Source organism: Scleropages formosus, chromosome 18 (assembly GCF_900964775.1).
Source record: "Scleropages formosus chromosome 18, fSclFor1.1, whole genome shotgun sequence".
Lineage (NCBI taxonomy): Eukaryota > Metazoa > Chordata > Actinopteri > Osteoglossiformes > Osteoglossidae > Scleropages > Scleropages formosus.
The window spans coordinates 13,532,737-13,559,207 of record NC_041823.1 but is presented as its reverse complement, the minus strand read 5'-3'; the positions used below and the strand labels follow the sequence as shown (position 1 = coordinate 13,559,207).

General features: G+C 41.7%; 1 protein-coding gene across 1 annotated transcript; it reads left to right on the top strand.

Annotated features, from left to right (window-relative positions):
* Positions 1-2,616: 2,616 nt before the first annotated feature.
* vwde (von Willebrand factor D and EGF domains) lies at positions 2,617-25,964 on the top strand. Its single transcript, XM_029260071.1, has 33 exons — positions 2,617-2,707; positions 5,630-5,704; positions 7,253-7,437; positions 8,498-8,729; positions 9,109-9,168; positions 9,578-9,810; positions 10,146-10,235; positions 10,515-10,659; positions 11,025-11,239; positions 12,051-12,124; positions 12,668-12,941; positions 13,548-13,744; positions 13,840-14,738; positions 14,916-15,052; positions 15,213-15,377; positions 15,899-16,003; positions 16,482-16,596; positions 16,970-17,220; positions 17,533-17,752; positions 18,071-18,208; positions 18,299-18,397; positions 18,616-18,750; positions 19,270-19,707; positions 19,842-19,937; positions 20,371-20,466; positions 20,763-20,858; positions 22,404-22,499; positions 22,702-22,797; positions 22,901-22,996; positions 23,779-23,874; positions 24,496-24,591; positions 24,684-24,781; positions 25,519-25,964. The coding sequence occupies exons 1-33, from the start codon at positions 2,617-2,619 to the stop codon at positions 25,522-25,524; spliced, it is 5,445 nt and encodes a 1,814-aa protein (XP_029115904.1). The 3' UTR covers positions 25,525-25,964.
* Positions 25,965-26,471: the final 507 nt, after the last annotated feature.

The following is a 26,471-nucleotide window of genomic DNA, read 5'->3' as shown; positions in this document are numbered from 1 at the left end:
CAGATAACTGGTCTATACTGCATGTTTATATAAGGCTGTATATTTGCACTCCGAGGGGGGTGCGGTGGCGCAGCGGGTTTGAGTCCCGCTTGGGGTGCCTCGCGGCGGACTGGCGTCCCGTCCTGGGTGTGTCCCCTTCCCCCTCCGGCCTTACGCCCTGTGTTAGCGGGTAGGCTCCGGTTCCCTGTGACCCCGTATGGGACAAGCGGTTCTGAAAGTGTGTGTATGTGTGTGTGTGTATTTGCACTCCTTGCTTGCACACTGCAGTTATTTGCACGCAGCTGTCTTGTAAATTAGTGTTGGTACACTGCTAGCATTTACACTGTTGTTCTCTTATAAATCATTGTTTGTGCGTTCTGCTTGCCTTGTATTCTGTTATTGTCTTTTGGGGGGGGTAACTTGGGAATTAACCGTCAAATAAAAACGCAACCCCCTCTCGCCGCTACTGCTCGCAAATGAAAAGACACAGAGAGATAGGGCATATACCGTTGGACAGAGGAAGGAACACCGCATCAAATGAGATATGAACGGCCACTGCCGGTTGAGCCTGAGCGAGCTGGCAATGTTGCGAAAATGTCCCACATCTGGCTCATTACGGAGTTGCCGTGAGTTGCACTAGATGTCACCACGTTCGAACCACGTCATACCGTTGACGTCAGCACCTCAGCTTGTAGCTAGAGGCCAGAGCTATCGGACACGTATCGCGCCGGCAGGAAAACCTAAATTTAGAGCGAGGCAGGGGGCCCAAAGGCGGATCATTGAATTAAAGATTTCAAAGATACTCAACAAACACGACGCAAAGTACTATCGCGAGTGATGAACTGCACTTAGGGAGCAAGCCGAGGCCTATGGGATTCGAAAGACAACAGCCAAGACACCGGCTCAGCAAAAGCGTGAGGGGCGTGCGCGGGAGAAGGCGGCGCGAGAGGCTGCAAAATCGCCTCAGGCGGCCTCGGAGCCGCAAACATCGACTTCTCGCGCACCTGACAGCGACCCACAGCACGAGCCTACGGACGGACCTGATATCTGGGCCGAGTGGGTCGGGGCTCACCACCCACACGTTCCACGTAAAGATATGCAGCATAGTAAAGCTATGCACCTGAAATTTTTCTTTAATGCTCAGCACCAGGCCACAACCAGTATCTGTACCTTTTATATACTGGCAATAAAATGTTCCCAGTTCTGAGCTTGCATGTGTTTGAGGAAAGGCTAGTTTTCTCAAATTGAAACCGAAATTTTCTGCAATGTCGTGTCGTTTTATGGTATGACTCCAGTGCCTTGAAACCACCTTTTTCATTGAGCCTCTGCAGTCTTCTAAAATATTCTCCTCAAATGAGGTATAAAATGTACCACTTAGTACCAAAACTTGCTCTCAGGCAATTTTTAATGGACTTCAAGTCTGTTATCAACAAATACAGTGCAGCAAATACAACATTTTTTAAAATTAAAATGCGAATTAGTACTCAAATACAAGGTTCATTACTAGAGAATATGAATCAAATCAATAATTTTCTTTATATTCTTTACTGTAGATGGTGTCCCACAAGTCATCAGTTACGTTCATTCAGCTTATCAAGCTTCAAAGTGCAAAGAACAAAATGGAAAATTAATCTGCTGCAGTTTACATCTGCAGATCTACCCTGGCAGAGAAACACATACTTTTTATATTCAGAAGGGATCTGTGTTGGTGTAGCGGTGGAAGTGTGTTCCTATGTGTTGTGTCTTTCACATGCCACACGTCACATTCTCTGGCAGTGTGAGGTTCTCCAGACGTGAAGCCACACACTTCTCTGGTCATCCCTGTGGTAACTTCTGGCAAACACACACTTAAATTTACAGCGCTATGGCATCTCTACTACTTCTCACATTCTGTATGTAACTGGCAGTTAAACAAGTCTGGAATGTAACTGGAAACCGTTTCTTTCTTGGAAACGGTAATATTGCATAACCACCTTCAAAAAAATTAAACCATATCCAGAGGTTATACCATTGTAAATACAGTTTGGTTTTACATGGGTTTTTTGGGATGTGACTTATTACAGCTTTATGGTCAAAGTTACCAGCACAAATCTTTGTTGCTTTTCTTCAGCGTTACAATTGTCAATATATAGTGTGCACGTCAGTAAAAATATATTCTTGACTAACTTTTTAGCTTTATTTATAAAATTACATAAGTATTTTAGGTAGCAAATCTTTTCTAGTCAGGACTTTTTCCTTAAAATCTCATTTGGATGGCGCTAGTATTACACGGTCTAACTTATGACCGTTCACGTTATTATAACGGTACATCCTTTATAATATTATACATTCTCTGTTGGACTTGTTTGTGAATAAAAAGTGACGAAGTTTGCGGGAAGATGCGGGTCCAGCGGACGCCCCTCCCGTTAACGACGCGGGCTCCGAATCGGCGGTCATTTCTGTGCGCTCGAGACTGACGTTTGGCTCGGCGCGAGCGGAGCTGTGACACAGAGGTCGTCAAATTTTATTTGGTTGCACTGTTAGCTTTTTCCCTTAAATTTTCTCTATTAAAGCTGCCGAGACGGAGAATCCCAGCGTCGTCTTACGTTTCGAAAGAAAACCTGAGGAAAGAGGGGACGCAGATCTCCAGAAGAGACCATGGCGGAACCGCTCGGTGTTCCTGTGCTCGTCTCGCTCATTCCGCTGTGGGTGTGTGTGTGCGTGTGCGAGTGCACGCGCGGCCACACAGGTGAGTGCACACACCGCGTCCCCGTTTCAGCCGAATTTGTTAGGTGACACACACAGTGTGCAGTTCAGTTGCGACTGAGGTGCAGGCCGCGGCGCGCGCACTCATATTTACCAGAGAAAAGTTAGGGAAATATTCAAAACTTTAACTCTTAGTTATAGTTTCGATGTCAAAAAAAATTACGGTACAGTGGTGATGTGCTTGGTCTCCTGTGGCTTGATTCCTTGGTGAAGAGTGCAGTGACGTCGTGTATTACTGAACATCCTTATTATCTAAACATTACATATCCTGATCTGAACACATCTCTTGAACAGGCCAGCAACAGTTTGTTATTAATTATCTGTAATTGGCACATTTCCTACTGGGGCGTTCAGCGCCGTGGGTTTAAACGGGGATAAGAAGGACGCAAGGAGAGACAAAGTTAATTTCGAACGTTTTATAGAACATCGGCACGCAAGGAAATACTGCTCTCGGTCCAAGGAGACTGTTTTCGCGAGAACCTGCGCTTCCAGCTCAAAGCGACTTACAATTACTTATCCCTCGATACAGCTGACTAATTTTACCCGCGCTTGAAACTAGCCTTCCCAGCCTGCTTAGCATCCCCACATTTTTTTTTTCTCATCACGCTTCCAAACACAGTCACCCCATTAGTTTCCCCATAAATTGCCCTAGTGGTTGAAGCCTCTATTACAATTTTCCCACAATACAACTATATACAATATAAATCTTCCCGCCAAAAATTCGGGAACACGGGTCGTTACAATATGAAGAAGGAGGGTAACTTTAATGCATGTACCCCCCCAGACCATGTTTTTAATTGAATTTCAGTACCTAGTTTCCTGAACATATAATGAATAAGAAAAGCCTACCTGTTTTCACTGTATCACATGTTGAAAAGTATAATACCATAATGACTAATTTAAAGAATACAATGCACTATTTGCTACCTATTAGAATTTTAGAGAATTTTAAATGGTGTAACTTTTCTCCTTGTTTATGTACCTCTGTGCAGTACCCATTTTGTCCTTTGTAATTCGGTCTTATGCTAATTATTATTATTAACTTGACAGTTTACAAACACCATTTCCAGAAAAGTTGTAACACCTAAAAATGCAACAAAAACTAAAAACTGTAATTTGTTTTATTTAACAGTACAGAGAAAACATTTTCAGTGTTTTCACTGACAAAGCTAATTGTATTTTGTAAATATAAAAACAATAGAATGTGACGCCTGCAACACACTCAAAAAAAAGTGGGGACAGAGGCAAAACGAGACTGAAAAGTTTACAAGTAACACTGTTCTGGAAGGTTCCACAATTAGCAGTTTAACCGGTAACAGGTGCGGTTATCAAGATTGAGTATAAAAGGAGCATCCGCCAAAGGCTTACTCTTTGCAAGCAAGGAGTGGTTGTGGTTTGTGAGAGAATTGTCAGTCAGTCCAAAGAAGATGTTTATCAGTGCAAGATTGCAAAGAATTTAGGTTTTTCACTACCTACAGTTAATAATATCATGGAAAAAAAATTCAGGGAGTCTGGGAAAATCTCGTTGCATAAAGGCCAAGGGCGAAAACCGCTGCTGAATGCGCGTGACCATCGAGCACTCAGACGGTATTGTTTGAGAAACCGTCGTGCTACCGTGATGGACGTAGCCACACGGTCTCGGGAGTACTTTGAAAAATCATTGTCACTCAACACAGTCCACTGCGGCATCAAGAAATGCAACTTCAAATTGTATTATGCAAAGAGGAAGCCATAATTTTGCCCACAAATGCTGCCGAGTTCTCTGGACTTGAAGTCATCTGTGATGGACCTAAAGACAGTGGAAACGTGTTCTGTAGTCAGATGAGTCTACGTTTCGGCTTGTTTTTGGGAAAAACGGACATCGGATTCTAAGTGCCAAAGATGAAAAAGACCATCCAAACTGTTACCAACGAAAAGTGCAAAAACCAGCCTCTGTGATGGTATGGGGGTGCATCAGTGCCCACGGAACGGGTGGTGATCCACATATATGTGAAGATACCATTGATGTGGAGGCTTATGTTGGAATTTTGGAGAGACGCATGCTGCCGTCAAGATGACGTCTTTTCCCAGGAACTCCATGTCTATTTCAGCAGGACAGTGCCAGGCCTCATTCTGCACAAGTTATAACAACGTGGCTTCGGAGGCATAGAGTGCGTGTGCATGACTGGCCTGTCTGCAGTCCAGATCTGCCTCCTATTGAAAATGTATGGCGCATCATGAAGAGGAGAATTAGACAACGGTGACCACGGACTGTTGAGCAGCTGAAGTCTTGCATACAGCAAGAATGGGCAAAAATTCCACTTGGAAAAACTGCAACAATTAATTTCTTCAGTTCCCAAATGATTACAGAGTGTAATTAAAAGGAAAAAGTGATGTGATGCATTGGTAAACATGCCTCTGTCCCAATTTTTTTTTTTTTTGAGTGTGTTGCAGGCGTCTATTTCTCTATTTGTTTATATTTAACAAATAGAATTAAGTTCATCAGTGAAAACACTGAAAATCTTTTCGTTGTCCTTTTGTCTGTTAAATAAAGGTTCAAGTGAATGAACAGATTCTAAAAATGCAACAAAAACTAAAGTGTCCTAACTTTTCTGGAAATTGGGTTTGTACACTGCAAATGAAGTATCCTACCTAGCCTAGTACCCTATGCTTCTGGTATAGGCTCCAGACCACTGTGATCCTGTGTTAGGACTAGCGGTTATCCATAGTGAGTGAGTCTCTAGACATTAATTCACATAGCAGACACTTTCCCTCTAATGTAGTAAGAGTATATTAAAAATGCATACTTTAACTGACATGTTTGTCCAAGGTAGTTCACAATGTTTTATAAGTGGATTTACCTGTTTGTGAAGCAGGACATTTTTACTGTATCAGTTCAGGACAAGTGCCTTACTTTTCTTCATAGCAGCTTACAGTAGTTTATCTTTTTGTACACCTGGGTCACTTTTACTGGCAAAATTTAGGGTAAGTACCTCGCAGGAGGTGAGATTCGAATCTGTGGCCTTGAAGTGCAAGATATTTGACAATGAGGAGGCGAGGCAGTACAGACTGCCTTTGATAGAGAAAGGCTAAAGCGGGTGAATTCATTTACTCCCTCACCTGTGGGGCAATGAAATCATGAATGGCACCTCGTTCCGTTCCATTCACTTCACTTGATTAAATTTTAATGAGATTTTGCTGTCGGTTTAAGCTCCACATTGGGAACACTCTTCAGTAGGGAGAGCATGTTGGGAAAGGCTCATATCTGCCTGTGTGTTTGTACTGTTTCAACAGATATATGAAATGGTCTTATTGAGTGTTAACCCTCTAAACCTTTCTAGTACAGTTTTTTTGCAGTTAGCCTCTTTTATTGCACACAGACTTTAAAGACCTAGATTCAATTATTTGGTCATGCCAGTGGCATGATTGACTCAGTTGTGAGTGACTGTGCAATCAAATGATTGAAAAACAACTGAAATAGGAAATTAGGAAATGTATAAGTTTGTAAACATTGTGTCCGACTTGTTAAAGCTTGTTGATCAAATTTTAGGGTGTTTTTGCCAAATTACATACATTGCACATTGACATTTATATATCCTGCTTTAAGCAGCATAGCTCTGTTTAACTTTCAGCTCCTATTAATAATAATTATGTTAGCTTTGGCTAATATTCTCATCCTGACAGTCATTGTAGGACTCATGTTTTGTCACTGATCTCAAAGTAGTTAAGCCCTTTCAGCAGTCCTGTGGACCTCAGCTTTGAATTTCAATGAGAGCAATTTTACTCTGAATGTTACAAAAAGTGTTCACAATTTCAAAGTTATATACGGGCTACCCTTGCATAATAAGCTTAATTTTTTACTGAAAATCTGTTGATAAGGTGAAATCTTTTAAAAAATAATCTTATTGCCCATTCATTTAAAAGGGAAAAACAATGCCTTACTGAGTCACAAAAGTTTCACCCATTTGCTGACCGAATTTGTAAAATTCCTGCCTTGTCTTTTAAAAGGGGAGAAAATGTAAAAAGTCATCCATATATTCATTTTCAATAAACACCTTGCCCAGTGCTGGGTAGTGGTGGTTTGTGGGTTATTGCAGAAGCACAGGAAGTGAGGCAGAATACACCCTGGACAGGAGGCCAGGCTGGTGAAAGGCACTCATGCACACATTCACTCATGTAGAGACACACTGTGGGGAGTTTCGAGTCTTCAGTTTACTGGAAACACATGAACTCCTAATTCTAAGATAAGTTTGGTACACCTGGCTGCTTCCTGTTTCTTTATCTAAGATGAGTTTTCTCTTTCTTCTGTATCTACCAGAATGAAACAGATTGTGAAATAACAATAGGATCCAGCTTCTCAGAGCTGGGTCAAGATGATGGCAGTTTGGGTGGCAATGTCCTGGCCTGTCTTCTCATATGCTCTTGTTCAGAATTATGGAAGCATTTTATTCTGGAATCTTCTACTTGTTGTAATCAAAGGTCATTGTGTTTGTTTGACCCACAGAGTGTGCCTTTCATTGTCTTCAAACAACTTTTTGCCCAACAGTGCCCCCAGAATGCTCCCCAGATGGACACACATTGCTCCAAAACCCATATCGTAGCACTAGGTTCAGCTCTCAGAGACTGCAGCAGTCGTCCCTGCAGGACTTAGTCTGCGACCACTCCCTTACACCTGGCTGGTACCAGTTTCAGATCTTCAGCAAGCCTGCCATGATGCCCACAACATGTGTAGAGGTAAGCTCACAGCTACCAAATCACTTTGGCCAAGGAACAAAAACTGGTTATCAAGTTAGTATTCACTTTTCACACAGTGATTTGTTGTACTATTTTGACACATCTTTTATCTTACATATATTTAACATATTTTATCCTTTAAAATGACTCCTTAATGTGTTACTGTAGTTTCAATTATGCACATTTTGTGTGAAAAGTGACAACTGAAAATGATTACAAGGTCTTAGAACTTACTTTATTGACTTGACCTGTGTCATATCCACGCTCGCATCACACTCAACAACACCTGACACCATTCAAGCACCAGACAACAATCAGTACACGTACCCTTAAAAGACCCTCCTCAGCTCCTGTACCTTCGCGGTATCTCGCTGAGACAACCGTCCCTCCTGCGCTATGTCTGGTTCTTGCTCGTTCCATGCTTCCCGTCTCCGTTTCCTGGTTTTCGACCCTTTGCTTCGTCCCCTGATCTCATCCTTGGATCCTCGCTCTCACCCTGACCGCCGATCGACTGACTCTTTGCCTATCCCCAACGAGAGCTTGCCTGTTCCCTTGGTTCCTGACGACCGATCCTGCACTTGGGTCCAGCTACCCCTGCGTCCTCGGTTCCGCGTGAAAACTTGCAAGAGTCTTGTATTATTTTCAAGCTTGAAAAATTCAAAAAACCAGATAATTTTGAAGTTCTCCTAAATTATGCAAGCAAATGTTTTCACAAAGTGAAAAAGTTAGTCTTTTGGCAAAATAACCAAATGTCGGTTCTGTTATTCAAAAATCCCGTATTTAAGATAATTTTTTGGTATATTGGCTGAGCATTCATCTCTTTGAAGATGCCCGACTATAAGAGTTCCTGCAGACTCTGAAAGGACAACTGAGATGGAATGTTACTCATTTCCTGTCTGCTTGAGCTCACTGCCCGCTGTAAAGGCCTTTTAGATGTCAATTTTTAAGCCCCGTTTTAAATTCACTCTCCCAGTAAAAGTGTTAAAAATGTAGAAATTTTCTGTAAGGTTCTGAATTGATAGCAGCATGTTTTTAAGACATTCACATGCGTCCCATTCAGATGCACCACTGTGGGACACAAGCCCCAGTGTGGCTCTCCCTGGGCCAGGGGGAAACTCTGCCCCGTCCTCTGGAGGTGAAACAGCTGACTGCGTGTGCTGCCTGGCAGTTCTACTTCAGCAGCAGCAAGGACTGCTGTCTCTTCCGCATCCCAGTGACTGTACGGAACTGTGGGGACTTCTACGTGTACCTTCTGCAGCCAACACAGGGGTGCATGGGATACTGTGCAGAAGGTACGAACTGGCATGTAGGGGTGTGCAAGCCTTTATGTGTGGAGGCTGCTTGTGACATAGGGGTTTAGGTTTTTTATTATTAAAGACAGAACAGAACTGTGGCACAGCAAAATACACATAGAAACAGTATGCAGAGAAATTGCGATTACATATAAATGTGTAAAAAAAGATACAAGGCTAAAAGGTTACAATATTTAACAAAGTGCTCTGGGGGTTTAATTTTAAACTGCATTATGGTATAACAAAGAATGTAAGGTTGTTGGTGTTTTCTGGTTCTGTGCACGTCATCTCAATTGAGTTACATGTACATAGCAAAGTTCATACACAGCATAAGATAATGCTCTGAAAAGTAAATTATTTTGTTTTGTACTTTTGACAGAGGTGTCAGACTCGGTGCTAGATGTTTGTGGGCCTGATGAGATGAACCATGATGGAGCATGTAGAGGTGATGTTCACAGATGGTTCCTTGTTGTCTGTTAGAGTTCAGGGCTACTAAAATTTGAAGGCATTTCTCCACCTTACAAAAAAGTCAGGATGAGAGTCACTATAGTAGTAGAACATCCAACTGCATCCTTCCAGTGTGCTTGAAGTGTTCTATGCCATCACCCGTATCCAAGGTGTCTTGTGTGGAATGAAAATTTAAATTTGTTATCTTTGTTCTAGTCTTCGGGTGGGTCATTCATTATACTTTGCACAGCCTAATAGAAGAACACTGGGGGGGTTCAGATCTAATTTTTGACTTTAGAACACTCTCTCTTACGTTTCACTTGCAGCCACATTTGTTCTGGCACACACTTCTAGTTAACAGTTCCTACATTTTCTTTGATTTCAAAACTTTTTTCTTCCAGCCAAACAGCCCCCTATGCTATCAGCACCAGAAGTGAAGGTTGCGCTGTTGGGCAGCAATGTTTATCTGAAGTGCAGCTTTGAGGCCAGGAGTGAGAACAGCTCCCTGGGATATGTGGTGGTGTGGTCCCGGGTCTCCCCTGAAGGCCAGAGGGAAGAGCTCAAGCAGGAGACCACTGTGCAGACCTTCTCTTTAATTGAGCTGGATGGAATTAACCTGCGGCTAGGGGACAAGGTATTAACTCATTTAATGGAAGATAAGTGATTAAATTGAGGAGTTTCAAGGCAGCAGGAGTTCTCAAAAATAAAGTGCAGTACTGAGAATCCAGGAGAACATATGAAAGAACTTGATATTACAAAGGAAATGAGTAGATATTGACTTGAGTGACAGATGAGGCGCAAATGAACTTCTAAGGTAAAAGATCCAGCCAAGACCGTTGTGAAATTTTGCTCCAGAATGTTTCTGTTAATGTTTATATATAAATCTGAAAGAGACACATTATGTACACACTGCAATCCAATTGTTTAAATGTTTTTTAAAACACATTACAAATTATTTTCCCCTGTCAGATATACTGCAGCTGTTCCAGTTTCTTTCTCGACTCACCAGACATACAAGGAACCCCAGTAGAAAGTGAAGAGTTCTTTGCTGGGATTATGGTATTGTAAAAGGTTTTAAAATTAACCGTCTGTCATTTTGTGCTCTGGGCAATTCTTTTTTGGGTAAAGTACTTGATATGATCTTGTATATGGATTGATAAGAATAGGCCCGTGCTATTGTACATTTAAAACAATTTCTTTACCTGATCAGCTTTATACATAACAAGTAGTACATGTCTGTAAATAAAGTGTAAGATGAATCTTTAAACTTATTTTTATTATTTTTCAAAGCAACTGAATGATGCTAATAATCAGTGATGCGTGTTTCTCACTTTACAGCTGAGTGCAGAATCTCCCTCTATCTCCGAGGATAGAAGGGAGTACAACTTGACCATAGAGAGCACAGTTCCCATACCGTGCCCTTCAGAGAATACTCCTCAAGAGGGGTGCACTCTCACCTTACACCTGAGTGTAAGAAATCAAGGTAAAGATGTTGCCCTGCTCATAACACTGAGTGCAGGCATGAAGTTCTTTCAGCAAACTAGTGTTTTTGATGCAGTGTTTCATACCTATTTTATATTTCATGTCATATATATGTCAGTATTAACTCATTGCCAGTTGCCAGTTCAAGTCCCTGTACTAGCTTGAGCTTTGTAGTATTCAGTGAGGTACTTGACCTGAATTGGTTTTATAAATCGTCAAGGACATAAATGAGTCATATAGTTGGTCATGGATAAAACAAGTCACAATCAAAGTAGCAAAAAGCTATGTTTTTGGCAAAAAACAAATTCTAGATGAAGGCAAAATTTGGTGATGCAACAATATTTTTGATGCTCTTCCCCAACTAAGATGAGAATCGCCTGGGCCAGAATGTGGCGCTGTCATCCTGTCATGTGGAACTCAACCAGATGTCCTGTGAAAATGGTATTTGTAGCAGGGCCGTCGTCTTCTACACTGCAGTGAACGATTTTGTGCAGGATGGGGACCGAAACACAGAGATTATGATCCAACCGATTGTGAGTCAAAACTTCCTGTGGAGCGGCTACTCTCCTCAAAGTGTCCAGGTGAGAGCTCTTTCATGACCTCTTCTGGCACCTCAGCACTGTCCTAATTCCCATCCTGATTTCCTGTATGATATTTGGTGTTGTGACCATTTGCAGGGCACAGATGAAGTCTGTGTTGAGATAGAGCACAAATCTAAAGACATTTTCTCTCTTTCAAGCAGAAACACAACCAAAAGGGGCTAAAAATGGAATGTTAGAAAACTAACAAAAATACCCCAAGCTATACTACGTTGGGGGGGTGCGGTGGCGTAGCAGGTTTGGCCAGGGCCTGCTCTGTGCTGGGTCTAGGGTTCAAGTCCTGCTTGGGGTGCCTTGCAGCGGACTGGCGTCCTGTCCGGGGTGTGTCTCTTCCCCCTTTAGCCTTGCGCCCTGTGTTGCCGGGTTAGGATCTGGTTCACTGCAACCCTGCTTGAGACAAGCGGTTGTAGACGTTGTGTGTGTGCGTGTGTGTGTGTACTACATTATGTTATGGTTCTTTTTTCAGTGTTGGGCCACTCAGGTCTTCCCCCATCTCTCTCCTAGTCTCAGATGAGCTACAGTATGCTTGCCTTTACTGTCTTCTTAATGCCCAATAGCTGGTCATCATTTCACCCACAAAATGCCGTAGGAGTGACACTGAAGAGGTGTCCATCAAGTTCATCCATGTTCCATGTCATATTCTGCTTGCTGTCTACTCAACGTGTCAAAGCTAACACAGATAGACTGAAATGTAAATACGTCTCTTTGCAGAGAGATGTAAATTGTAGACGTTAAGTATTTAAGCATTTCTCCATCATGTATTAAATATTAGTTTTGTTTTTGTTCCCCCCAGATTCATGTGAACGATGTTCCTTCTGCATACTGCTACTTGTTCAGTGACCCTCATGTCGTAACATTTGACGGCAGGTATTCTTTAGATCTTTCCACTAATTTCAACCCACCCCCTTTTCATTTTCCGTAACATGTTTTTTAAAACAAATTTACCAGACATTAATATTTTCTTCTAATTGACATGTTTGTCCAAAGTGCTTTAGTGTGTTTGACCTATTTATACTGCAGCAGTAGTGAGGAGTGTGGCTTAAAGGAGCAATCTGAACTGCAGTACTACCCACTATCTGCTGTTTGTCTTAAACCACTTCAAGTCAAAGTCAGCTTTTATTGTCATTTCACCTATAGGTGAGTTACACATACAGAAGAACAAAATTTAGTTTCTCTTTGGTCCTCCTTGCTGCATAGAACATATAGTGCAGTGTGTTACAAACAGACAATGCAAATCCAGGATAGTGCAGTACACGGGCCAGACAGTTGCATAAATTAACTTTTTTTTTACTGTTCCATCTTACTATTCCGATTAACTTCAAACCTGTTTATCACACTTTATGTATCATGTCATATGATTGTCATATCTATATTATTGAAGATTATGATTTTTGTTCTCATTTTTTTCAGAGGCTATGATAATTACAAGCCAGGGACCTTTGTGCTCTACAAGACCACAGTTTGGGAATTTGAAGTCCATGTCCGTCAGTGGAAGTGTGGTAGCTTACACCACCCAGGTTCTTGTGCATGCGGCTTTGTGGCGCGAGATGGCGGCGACGTCATTGCTTTTGACATGTGCAATGGGCAGCTGCGCCGCACCAAGCCCCACCTCTCTGTGCGCAGTAGAAGCCTGAGCAGAAGCAGTGTCCGCATCACAGAGTCCTACCAGGGCAGGAAACTGACGGTGTGTGGATGAAGCTGGAGTGGGAAAATGTCACTCTAGCAAGACGTTTCTTACGGAGTACATTTCCCATTAACAGATACAGAACACAATATGAGAACACCATGTGAATTTTTATAAATCACTGTGTGTGTTTAAAACATACTTTAATACACATTTTACATGTGGGAAAATACTATTTTGGAAATGATGAATCTGTGGGGGGGGTGTGCAGCAGGTTTGGCTGGGGCCCGCTCTGTGGTGGGTCTGGGGTTCGAGTCCTGCTTGGGGGTGCCTTGCGGTGGACTGGCGTCCTGTCCAGGGTGTGTCCCCTGCACCCGGCCAGGTTACGCTCTGGTTTGCCGCAACCCCGCTCGGGACAAGCAGCTGTGGACATTGTGTGTGTGAATCTGAGAATGGTTTTGAGTGTAGTTTTTTTCTACTTATATTTTCAGTTTATTACTTTTTTGTCTTTGTAATATAATCTGTAATTTTTCTTTTTGCGAGCAATACATTTCACTTTCTCTTGCCCCTTCATAAGTCCAGTGAATAAACACGTACCAAACACCAGAACATTTTTAAAGAGGAAATGAATGGACTGACTTTGTGCTGGCGTCTTTCTTCCGACAGGTCATATTTTCATCAGGGGCCTTTGTGCGTGCAGATGTCTTCGACTGGGGGATGAGCTTGACTCTCCGGGCTCCCAGCTCTCACTTCGGGCGCACTGAGGGCCTGTGTGGAACTTTTGACGGAGACCCTCAGAATGACTTCCACAGGCCAGGCGGCATTGGAGCCGCAGATGCTTCTCACTTCATCAGTGCATGGAGGTGTGGGCCAGTCTGCAAATCCTGTTCTGTTATTTTTTAATTTCCTCTGTCTGTGTTCTTCACTGTTACGTACATGTGTATTTCTCTTTTGTTAGAGTCCCCCCCGGTAGCAGTCTGTTTGATCGTGTCCCATTCTACCAGAGTTCTCCAAATGTCAGACACTACTGCAACTGTGATAAAGAGCCCCATGATCCATCTAGATGGTTGCTGTCACAGAGGGTCCCTGCTCATGGGACCTGTTCTCATCATGGAAGTATGAATTACCCAGCTGTAATACCAGCCCTGGATGTCACTGCAGAATACATTAGCTCTGTAGAAATTGTCCAAGGGATGGAGAAGGACTCATCAGAAGCCACCCCAACGTGGCAAGAAGTCGACAACAGCCAGACAAGAAGAACCACCCAGATGGCCCCTGATAAATTGTTTGATGGCAGTGGCTTGAGTGTCAGAGCAGATGGCCGCTCTCACTCCATGAACGTTAGACGGCTCATACAGAGGAGACAGAAGCGACAGAGCAAATTGCACATCTTCAATTCCACACATCGGAGTCTGACTCGGAGCAACCTGGAGAGCTTTGCCTACTTCTTCCCTGATGACCACAGGACAGACCAGCAGCCAGAGCCATCTCTCTCTTGGCCCACATCATCGGGTCTAAGCAAAGCACATGCCTCCAGCCTTTGTTGGAGTGTGGTAGCCAACTCTAGTGTGGCAGTGGGTTGCACTCAGCTGCTGGGCAGGGTGCTGGGCATTGCAGTAGACATGTGCATGCAGGACCTGCAGCTGAAGGAGGACCTGGTATGGCTGAATGCCACTGTGCCGCTGCTTGAGAACGAGTGTGAGAGGAAGATCATTCAGGAAGGAGGTGCAAGCCAGCAGGAGGATGCCCTGGCTCTGCTCAGGTGTCCCGACCTGTGTAATGGAAATGGACTATGTTCTGACTGGGGATGTGTCTGTTTCCCAGGGTTTGGGTCCTATGACTGCAGCGTGATCACTGGTAGGTGTTGTTACTTGGGAAATACTGTATATTTAGCTCATGAGTAAAAACTATTTTAATAGAAATAGAAGCCCATTGAAAGTACACACAGTGCAGTGCCAGAATGTTGTATTTTTGTTTTACAGTTTTTCCTGTTAAACTTGTATTTTTTTTGCCTTTGTGTGTGTTTTTTTGAAGATCAGATACCAGAGATCACAGGGCTAGAGAACGCTGGACTCTGTGACATCCAGCACCATGAGTGCTCCACTGTGCGAGTGTTTGGTCAAGGGTTTCAAGACTCTTCCCAGCTGAAATGTGAAGTTGTCAAAGAAAAGGTGCATATTTCTTTGTAGTGGCCCAGTATGAATTCACGTAACACTGGACTCACGGAATAATGACTGTATTTCCTTTCATACAGCTGTCTCTGACAGTGAACTTATAAGACTCATTGTAAACCTTTACCTGTACGTTTTGCATGTGTGTTTATTCTTGCAGTTTGTAGATGGAGAGTGGGTTTTGGAGGACCCACAGTTCCTTCCTGCCTCCTTCCTGAGCCCCACCAATGTAGACTGTCGGCTCCCAATAGGCAATGCGCAGATGTCCGATGGCTTGGAAAGGGAAATTATCGATGACAAACCAATAGCAAGATGGCAGATTAAAGTGAGTGTCAGTGCCTCATGTAAGACACATCTGAAAAAATACTGTACAGGGACAGCACTGTCGTGGATAGTGGAGAATACTGTTTGTTCTTGACGCTGGAGTACGCTGGAATGTTTGCACCTTTCCGTGCAACAAAGTACTTCTTATATCATGATTCGGTTGCACAATTCCCCATATTTAATTTAACTCAATAAAAAAGCCATGTTAGCACAAGTAACGAAAAGACAGCGTATCACTTGAAGTTCCTTGTAGTAAGAGGCAAGTCACATGAATTCTTGTATTTCTGTAAAATTATTTTAACAAATAAAAACATTTTTCTAAAAATTTAATTTTTCAATTTCATTTCAAATGGGGGAAAAAGTATCAGGAATACGGGGTATCATTTAATCAAAATTTCAAAATATAAAAATATTTTCTCTTGTTCATGTAATTAGCATCTAATATCTTTTGGAATAAATAAATTCTACCATTTTTGTTGTATATAAACGAAAAACCTGAAAACACACAAGCATTTTTTTCAGGTGTCCAATGATGGCCATGGATTCAGCAATGCCAAGGTTCTAACCCTTTTCGATGGGGCATGTCAGATCTGCAGGCCCCATGCTGAGGGTCTTTGCACTCTGAGGGTGGGTATCACCTACCTTCACTCATTTTTACACCGAGAAGTGACAATAATTTTGACAACTGTTATAATTATATGTATTACTGATGGCTAGTTGCCAGTTTGGAAGACTTTGCCTCATTGTATTTCTGGAGCAGGAATCTGGTTGGCTGTGAGAAGGTGGAACTACCGAGCCATCTTGATTGATGCAGTATGGATTGTTAGATATGTTCAACTTGTAAAGTGTGGGATTCAGTACTTACTTGTTTTCCTGGCAGCTGTGACTCGACCATGATTAACAAGTCTACCACTTCCTCAAATTCAGGAAATAATTTTGTGTTTTATGCTTAACTACGTGATTTTCTAATTTTTTTTTTTTTTTTTTTCAGTCTGAGCTTATTTGGGCCCATATTTCCGTAAAATCTACCATTTACATAGGCAAAATTTTTCACCTTTGAGATTCTTTTCTAAAATGTGGTCTTCTTTGCCCTCTTGTCTTTAAGGAGAAAACGTGCAACATTGACGGCATATGCTATGATGAAGGGGACCTCAATCCCAGCAGCCCTTGTCTGATGTGCCACCCTGATTCTTCCCAGTTCACTTGGTCTATTGTCGAGAGTAAATCAGCAATTTGTAAAAGTTTCCTTTCATTTTTTGGTCAATCTCTCAGTTTTTAGAACAGTCTGATGTGTGTATAAGTTAAACAGTTCAGCTGTGTGGACATTCTGAACATTTTGCAGATGTTCCTGGCTGATACTGGGTATTTGCTTCCTTGAAGATGGAACTTTACCATTTTGTTGGATTAAAAGCCATTACAAACAGCTGTGATCTAGAGTGTTTTAAACATATGGTGACAGTTTTCCAGGGATCGTCTGTGTTTAAGTGGGTGCCTTAAGAGGCAGGAAGCAAGGACTGGGGGAACAATACAGTTACACTGTCCTTTGTGTCACAAGTAGGCATCATCACTTTGTTATTCTTTTTCTCTCCTCAGAAAACCAACCTCCACTGTTCCGGGCTCCACAAGCTGACCTTCAGACTTTCCAAGGGGAGAACTTTGTGTACCAGCTGATGGCATCTGACCCAGAGGGATCAGCGGTCTTGTTCACACTGGTATCAGGCCCAGAGGGCGCAGCCCTCGCTCCGGCTGGCCTGCTGATCTGGAAGGCTACGTTGACACCAAAGCAGACCTTTCAATTTGTTGTGACTGACGACTGCAATGCGGAAACACGAGCGGTTCTACAGGTTTTTTCATGCTCCTTAGCATAAATTTTGTTCTGTATTGGGTTCTGTTCTTGTTTTTAGTTTGTGCCATCCATAAAATGCCACTTTGTTATAAACTAAATTGTAAATTTAAAATTTTAAATATTCAGATTTCCTGTTCTATTTACAGCTATGATCTTAAAGTGCCCTTTCATTTTAACCCTTTTACTACCCAGAATCATATTTTTGTTTAATATCATTGTGAATTTTTAAAACTTCAAACACTAGAGGGAGCCCATATTCTGGAAAATTTCATAACTTCTTTAAGAAACCTTATGTTCATGTTATTTTCAGGTCATAGTGCGACCTTGCAGCTGCCTCAATGGCGCCAGCTGTGTCACAAACATGAATTTCCCCCCTGGGAGCGGAGAGTACCTTTGCATTTGCCCTTCTGGTCTGGAAGGGGAGCGGTGTGAAGTGAACTTCAGTGCCTGTGAGTCTAACCCCTGCTACGCTGGCAGATGTGTGGATGGACTCAGCTCATACACTTGCCTTTGTCCACCTGGAATGACAGGTAAATGAAGCCCAATAATATTTATCATCTGATTCTTTTACTCAGACTTTGCAACAGTGGGAAAAGTAGACCATTCTGAATTTTCTACTTTTTTGTTGGGTATCTGTGTGTTTCCCACAATGTTAGAATATTTAAAGATGTCTTTCGAGGATGGTGCACAACCTATAAATTGTCCTGTTCAAATTTGGTGACAAATTCCTTCTTAGGCCTGCTGTTCATTTACGCTGTCTGTGCAGTCCAGATCCGTCTTTTTTGCTGGTTTTGATTGTCTGATGGTTACCACACTTGGGCTTAATAATTACTGAGCTTGTATTCTAGGCCCATCCTGTGGAGAGGATGTGGATGAGTGTGCCTCTGCTCCATGTTTCCCTGGAGTTGGCTGCCACAATACGCTTGGCTCATTTGTCTGTGGTCTCTGCCCAGAAGGGTACGCTGGCGATGGCAGGAACTGTAAACGTGAGTCCAGACTTTTCAGGATCTCTTTGAACTTCTAAGATGATCATTGGGAAAATACTTTTATGAATGGGCTGATTGCTTCTCTCCAAGGTGAGACCGAGCTGTCTATTCCTCATAATGAAACAGCGCAGGGAGTTCACACACCTGCTAGGAGTAATCAGTGGTCTTTTGGACCCAGAAACAGTTCTGGTGAGTAGTGTTTATGTGACTCAAAATTTCCTGTTGTATGATTTATTAAAATAGGTGCTGTTATTTTTTTCAGCTCCTTTTGGAAACAATGCTGGAAAGAATTTACGTCTACACTCCTGTGTTTGCCAAGACTTTTTTTGTGTAGGGTTCAGTTTACTGTTTTCCTGGCTGCTATGATTCTTCCATGATTGGCATGTCTCCCACTTTCTCAAATGCAGGCCCTCATGACCCCTGTTCTGGGAGACCCTGTTTCCCAGGTGTCCAGTGCTTTGTGAGCCCTCACTTAACTGCTGGCTTCATCTGTGGACCCTGTCCACCTGGGTTTTATGGCAATGGCCATACCTGTGCCACAGGTACACTAAATTTTCTGTTTTTCATTCTTTTGTTGGGCAGCTGGTAGCATTGTTGTTAAAGCTGCTGAGTAGGTTACTTTGGATCTAAAGGTTGCAGATTTAAATCTCACCTCCAGCTGTAGTACCCTTGAGCAAGTTATTTACCCTAAATTGCTTTACTGACTTTACCCAGCTATGTAAATGGTTAAATAATTGTAAATAGCTTAATGTTGAAAGGTTATGAGTAAATAAGTATGTGGTCATTTATATTTTTCAGACTTTCATTTTGCTCATAACTGCATGATGTTGCTGATGCGTCCTGGTACATTTCAGCTGAAATAAATTCAGTTTTATTTATTTTTTGTATAGTGCCCATCACAGCGAGGCTGCCTCAGAGTGCTTAGTATAGCACTGGGATCAGCTTCAAGACACATGCAACAAGTAGTATTAGTAATAACTATGACTCATATGCATTAAACTTGAGTGGACTGCTGGGAATAATTTTTAAGGTTAAATTCTCTAACTTGCAGTTTTTTACAGGACTGATGACCATTGCGTCCTCTAAAGATGATGGCCCTATTGTTCCTCCCTCTGACCCTGGCTTAAGCCAGTATATACCCAAGACCATGGATGGAAAGACCACTTCATTCTCCCAACTCTGGAGGCCATTTGTGCACCAGGGAACTGCAGGAGGAGACAATGCAGGCGACAAGGACATGGCCTCTACAAGTAGTAAGATATCCTTCAGCTCAAAGGACCTGAGCAAAACTAGGGGTGTGTCCCCCACCAATCACACTGATCTCCCAGGAGGAAACAACAAAAAACCTGGCACAGAAGAAAGAGGTGTCTTGCCTTCCACAGTGCCATGTGCGAGTATACCTTGCTTTCCTGGTGTGCTTTGTGAAATTTCCCAGACAGGATCCTTTCAATGTGGACACTGTCCTCATGGATACACAGGAGATGGCATTACCTGCAAAGGTTGGCTGTCGTTTCATCATAACTTCTAATCAGAAAAAAGTTACATTTCAGTTGGAAGTGCAGTTCATGAATACTGTTTAATGTTACAAAGAACACATTTTGATAGGCTCCTTTATATGCCGTGGTTTTTGTAGCCCTCTGTCGGTACCCCTGTGGTCAAAATATGGAGTGTTCCCAGCCCAACACCTGTACCTGCAAGGAGGGTTTTACTGGATTCAACTGTCACATTGGTGAGTCTGTTGAAGATTCAAGAAGTGTGGTTATGTGAGTGGAATACATGTTTCCCCTACTTAATGGATAGCATTTACCTACTGTATTTACATGTGCTCAATGAATAATTCAAGTTTTTTTTAGTTAAAGTGAGAAAGCTTATTCCTGGAAAATGTAAATATATTCTCCAAAACATTTTACAAAAATATTGTTACTGACTACCTAAAACAAAGATCTTCTTTATTGCATTTCTTTAGTACAAAACAATAAATTATCATTACAGCAACATTAGCTGTTTTTGGAAGAGGGCCTACTGATCCAATTGTTGGTGCATGACTATAAAATAAAGGTGTGCTTAGTCTTGAGAAGCTTGGGCTCTTGGTTGAAATGTCTCAGACTGGTACCACTTTACTGGCCAGAGACACACTTTGACTGCGTTGTGTTGTCCAACAGCCGTGTGCCGACCTGACTGCAAGAACCGAGGAAAGTGTGTGAAGCCAAACCAGTGTGCCTGTCCATTGGGATACAGCGGGCCCACCTGTGAAGACGGTATTCTCATTGCGGCACTTCTGTCTGAAGTATTAGCTGCTCAGATGTCCTGGGGTTGACATATTACCAGTATTGGAAGTTCACTGATACATACAAACTGCTTCAATACCTTTAAGTAGAGGATTATCCAAATTATAAACTATTTGTGAATACATTTTACGGAGGAACTAGTAGTTGTACTACTTGGGTTGTTACATAGTTTCAGAATATTACAAATTCAAGATTGATGTAAATTAGAGGTTATGTAAAATGCATGTGTTTGTCATACTGGTTACATTTTAAGATTTTATTTCCAGCTAAATGTGAGACACCCTGTCAAAATGGAGGAAAATGCCAGGCCAGGAATCTTTGCACCTGCCCATACGGCTATGTGGGGCCCAGATGTGAAACCAGTAAGAAGACCTTTACACTCCATTGATGATTGAACTGATAATACACAAACCTATTTAGGTCTTACACATTCTCCCTATCCTTGGATTGCAGCATTGCTGTGATGCAGTGGCTTGAATGTCCTAGAGATTCCGAGAGCTGTATCATCTAGAGCCTTTTTTTTAGCTTGGTGAAAGGTGAGGGGCATTCAAAGAGTGATCTAAAATAAGATTGCAGTGCATATCACATGATGAGTACTGCAGGATGGATCTAGATGATTTTGACTCAGACAGTTGAACCTGACTATTGTAAAGCTCTCATTTCTAGAAGTTTTATCTGCATCCCAAAGCAGCTCAGAAACATGGAGTCTGAATGAACCCTTTTCAAGGTCTTAGTTGTAGAAGCATGACCAAGGAGCTGTGTGCAGAAAGTAATATGTGCCTGTTGGTGGACAGCAACACTGAGGGAAACTGTCCAGATACAGAAGAAGGGCTTCAGTGTTGTAAAATGTGTTTAAAGAAGTTATGAAGACTGATTTTCATATGTCCTTGAGTCATACACAGCAATTGAGATATTTGCCATGGCCCTTCTTGAAAATGGCAGTAATACACTGACCTCAGAAAGGGATATTATCAAGAGGTCTAAGGAGCACTTTGATAAACTGCTGAACACAGGCCAGGAATTTGCTGCAAGAGACAAAACCTTCAGTGTGGATCCATATCTCAGGCTGAGATTACTGCAGTGGTGAGACAACTCCAGTTGCAGTCCAGCAGAAGTGGACGAATTTAATCTCTTAGCATGTCATGCTCTTGTCAGGTTGGGTTTTCTAACCCTCTGGAGTGAAAATAATGAGATTCATAAATGATTCTAGGGATCACAATCCTCATCCTTGCTGGGAAGCTCTGTCTAAATGATTGCAGTAGCATCTGCAGTACTATAGACTTTTTGTTGAATCATGGGGTTAAAGAAGAATGTGAACCCTTGAATTAAACTTTCAATCTTCTGACCAGTCTAAATCCCCATTCTTATATGAAGTCATGAACTGTGGGTAGTGAGTGAAAGAGGTACATTGTTCAAGCAGCAAAAATGAAATTCGTCCACAAGGTTGCTGGACTCACACTTTAGGACAAGGTGAGGACTTCAGTTATTAGAGTGAAATTTGGAGTAGTGCTGTAGCTACTTGGGATCAGTTGAAGCTAGTTTAGGTTGTTTGGGTACCCGTAAGGAAATACTCTGGACATTTCCTATGGGAGACATACCAGACGCAAACCTAAGACATGCTGGACTGTACTGTAACTTGGCTGGCATGAGAAAATCTGGGGATCCCCTAGGAATAAATGTAGAACATTTCAGAAGAATGGAACTTGGTATGTTTTCCTGCTCAACCTGTGGGTACCACAGTCCTTGTCATTAAAAGTGGTACAAGAAGGTGGATGTAAGGATGTAGGATTTGAACTTTAGATTCTTTCAGTGTATATTTTTTGTATAGTACTTGGTTCAGACCTGTGTGTCTCTAAGTACTGAGTTTATCTGCAGCAGGGAATAATTGGATATGTGCTCATTTGCAGTGGTTTGTAACAGACATTGTGAAAACGGTGGGGAGTGCACCTCTCCTGATGTGTGTAAGTGCAAGATGGGCTGGTATGGACCCACCTGTGGCTCAGGTAGGATCCTTAAAATAGCACCTTAGAATCTTAAAATGTTCACATTTATACAGCAGAAAAAATGGCTTATCTTTCTTCTTGATATGCTGCATTGGGTGCAAAGCAAAATATAAAGAGAGGAATGACATGTGTTGCTGAATTTACAAATACTGTAAATCTGTGTTGTTTTTGATTATGCATTTTTACAATGCTCCACTCTTAGCGGTCTGCAAGCCAGTGTGCCTGAATGGGGGAACCTGTGTAAAACCCAACATCTGTGTCTGTCCCAGTGGCTTCTATGGATCCCAGTGCCAGAATGGTAGTAGACCATCTCCCCTACCATGATTAATACCAACTTTACAAGCAGCGTATGCATGATCACTGCCTACTCTGTGTGTGATGCTCATTTTATTGTTCCTCAGCTGTGTGCAGCCCTCCCTGTAAGAATGGTGGTCAGTGTATGAGGAACAATGTGTGCTCCTGTCCTGAAGGTTATACAGGGAAAAGGTGTCAAAAGAGTAAGTACTGCATACTGTAGACTGGCACAGTCAACTATTGTCTGACAGTCATCCTTTATCAGGAGTACCGCTTTGTATTATTGTGGAATCGAGCATTAACTACTTCACTAATGGTGTGGCCAAGAACTCTTGGACAGATCTCATGAAGAATAACCTGTTTGTTTAGGTAGTATCAGTACCTGCTGGATGGTTTTGGTGTGATAACAACTTTACAGTTTTAGTTTGTAAAATGCGGTTTCTGTCTGGTTAATGTCAAGGTCATAGACCAAAAAGTTGCTGGTAAATGCACTTGACTGTTCACCATGTGATTGGAGGACATACCCACCCTGTGAGATTCCATGACTACTCTATATTGCTATTTTCCAAATAAATAAGTATCAATATCAATTATTTATCATATACCTATAATCAGTGCACATGTACAAGTTGTGTATGTATGCAGAGGTCAGTATTATTGATAGAGTACTCAGGATCAGTCAGAGATGTGAGCAATATTGAAAATGTGCTTTTGAAAATGCTTTAAAAATTTTGTGAGCATCATAGAACATGGTCCAAGAATGGCACTTTTGTTAAAATGCGCTGTTGTTGACCACACATGGTATTAACTGGGTAATAACTGTAATTTTGTATAGTCTGACAAACTGAAAATTTAGTGAGACCTTAAAAAATTCACAGTTTATTTCAGATATGTATAGCAATATTTGTGCTGAGCATTCCATGTTTTTACTATATGTGTGTGCATTATCTGTCCATTCTGAGCCCGATGGCTGTCTATCTTTCAGGTGTGTGTGACCCAGTTTGCATGAACAAAGGGAAGTGTGTCAGCCCAAATGTGTGCTCATGTGTCTCTGGGTGGAGAGGGAAGAAATGCAACGTCCGTGAGTGTGGCTGACCTTTAGCTTTTCTTCTTTTCTCTGATACATGAACATCATGCCAATGTGCAGGTCACGACATGTGTAACTAGTCTGATGTTGAAGGCTTTTTGTGAGGAGCCAGTGCAAATCTGTGTTTTTTAAAGCCTACCCTGAAAGCAATGTAGCTCAACTTTAACCATAATGCTGCAAAACACAAAATGCTCTCAGTGGGATCCTGATGCTAATGCTCAGGCTGCTGAGCTATTACTACTTCATGCACTATGTAATGCAGAAGTATTTGTCTATTTTTATACTGTATTCATAGTGCTCAATTCAATGTAAGGGCCAAAGTGTAAGGGATTAGCAGAAGACACATCCCTCCCCTGAAATGGAGGGTGCAGAAATGACTGTTGAGCACAGCTGTTGACTGGGGTGAGTCAGACGTGACAGCTGAAGGAGGCGGGGGGAGGAGTGAGAGGGGTGCAGGGTGCAGGCATGACACTAGTTGCAACTGAAAAGTGACATTTCTCAACACAAAAATTTGAGTGCTCCCACTGCAGATTCATGTTTGTCTCTAGCTTTTCCTTCTGCTTCTTTGTTAACTGTGCATTTCTTGTCATATCGCCATCAATGTGGTATGGGCAGCAATCTGCCTGCAGAAGTGTAAGAATGGTGGAGAGTGTGTTGGCCCCAATACCTGCCATTGCTCACATGGATGGGAAGGGCTCCAGTGCCAGATTCGTAAGTCACCAACAATCCATGTGACTCCAGTGAGAAAGAATAATGCTCATAAAATATTTGTTTCTGATGCAGTCTTTCCAACCGTTTTCCAGCTGTATGTAAGCAGAAGTGTCTCTATGGAGGGCGCTGTGCCCTGCCCAACTTCTGTTACTGCCGTCCAGGTTACACTGGTGCTAACTGTGGGAAAAAGGTGACTCATTTATTTTATGGGGTATACTTACTATACTTAAGTAGTTAAGATGCTAATTTTAATTTTGGGCTGATAATCTACATGATTTTTATTGAAACAGACCATACAAAGAGAAAATAAATTAATTAAAAAGAAAAAAAATTATATATATACAGTACTGTACAAAAGTCTTACGCAATTAGATGTTTCACAAAAATATTTGTTTTAGGCAGTTATTTAATGTCCTCTGCAATGACAGTGTCAATGGGAAAGAGCATATTTTAGATTTCCAAGCATTCCTTTTGCAAAAAGTTACAGTATTATAGTAAGGGTTTTGTATGTTGTTAAAGAAAGAAAGTACACACACACACACTGTCTGAAACCACTTATCCCGAGTGGGGTCGCGGCAAAACTGGAGCCTAACCCAGCAACACAGGGCACAGGGCTGGGGGGGCACACCAGGATGGGATGCCAGTCTATCGCAAGGCACCCCAAACAGAACTTGAACCCCAAACCCGCCAGAGAGCGAGATCCGGCCAAGCCCGCCACACCAAGCAGTTGTTGACGATGGATGGTTAATAAGCTTTGTACAAAGTTTATTAATCAAAAGCATTATTTTTGGAAGAATTCTCACTTTACGGCTTTTTCCCCCAACTGCCTAAAACTTTTGCACAGTACTGTTCTGCTTTGCTAAGCTTTCACGGCTCACAATATATAAGGATTTAATTTCACATTTTTAATGACTGTTTCCCCTACAGGGATGAATGTGACATTGTACCATTGTACAGAAGACACACAACAGATCTTTAATACGGGGAAGGATCTGCCGTACAGTACAGAGCAAAGTATTTGTGTGAGTGTGTGATCACAAGTGTGTGGGAGAATGTGTGATTTTTGTGTTATAAGAGGACAAAGCAGTCGTAACAACTGGAGATAATGTATTTGTCTCAGTTTCCAACTGAAACTACCTCAAAACATGCAATTTGTCTGGTTAGTCTGGTCATATGAGAACAAAGAAAAAGCTGAGATATGTGTTGAAGGGTTGCACTTCTGCCTGAATCTGACACACATTCAGACTTTTTACATTGTGTCAGGCTTTCAACTAGTCCTGGCCTTATTATATAACCTTTAAGTATTTTTTTTCTGTATTTCACTAAATCATGGGCACTGTTTAGCTGAGTGTATCCAAAGAAATGTTTTGTGACAATAGTGTTTTTATTTTACCACATTTCAGCATCATACGGTTTACAGTGTGTTTTTTTATGCAATATTGGTAATTTTCCAGTCTTACTTGGAAATGCTTTCCTAATTTAAGTGAAATGGCGATCTTTATCAAGTTTCATCCATGATTCAAATAAAGTGTCCTTGTTATGTTACTGGTAGTGGAAATTGAAAGTTTAAGAAAAATGTATTTTATGAGTCACAGTATTTTAATTTGGCTGTTTTTTTTGATATTATTTGTATTTAAAGACACAAACTTGTGTAAATGTGGTTGAATGTTTTAGTTTAGTTGTAAATCAATTATATATTAAATAAAGTTTTAAAAATTGGTATTTCTGAATTGGCTTTTTGTTGTCATTTTGGTTTATAACAAAATATTGGAAAAATTGTCGTCACGTAAGCATGAGATGAGCTGAAAGGGTCTTCACTGTCTTACTAATCAATACAAAATGTAAGATTTTGACATTAATAAGCTGTTTATTTTAAAGCA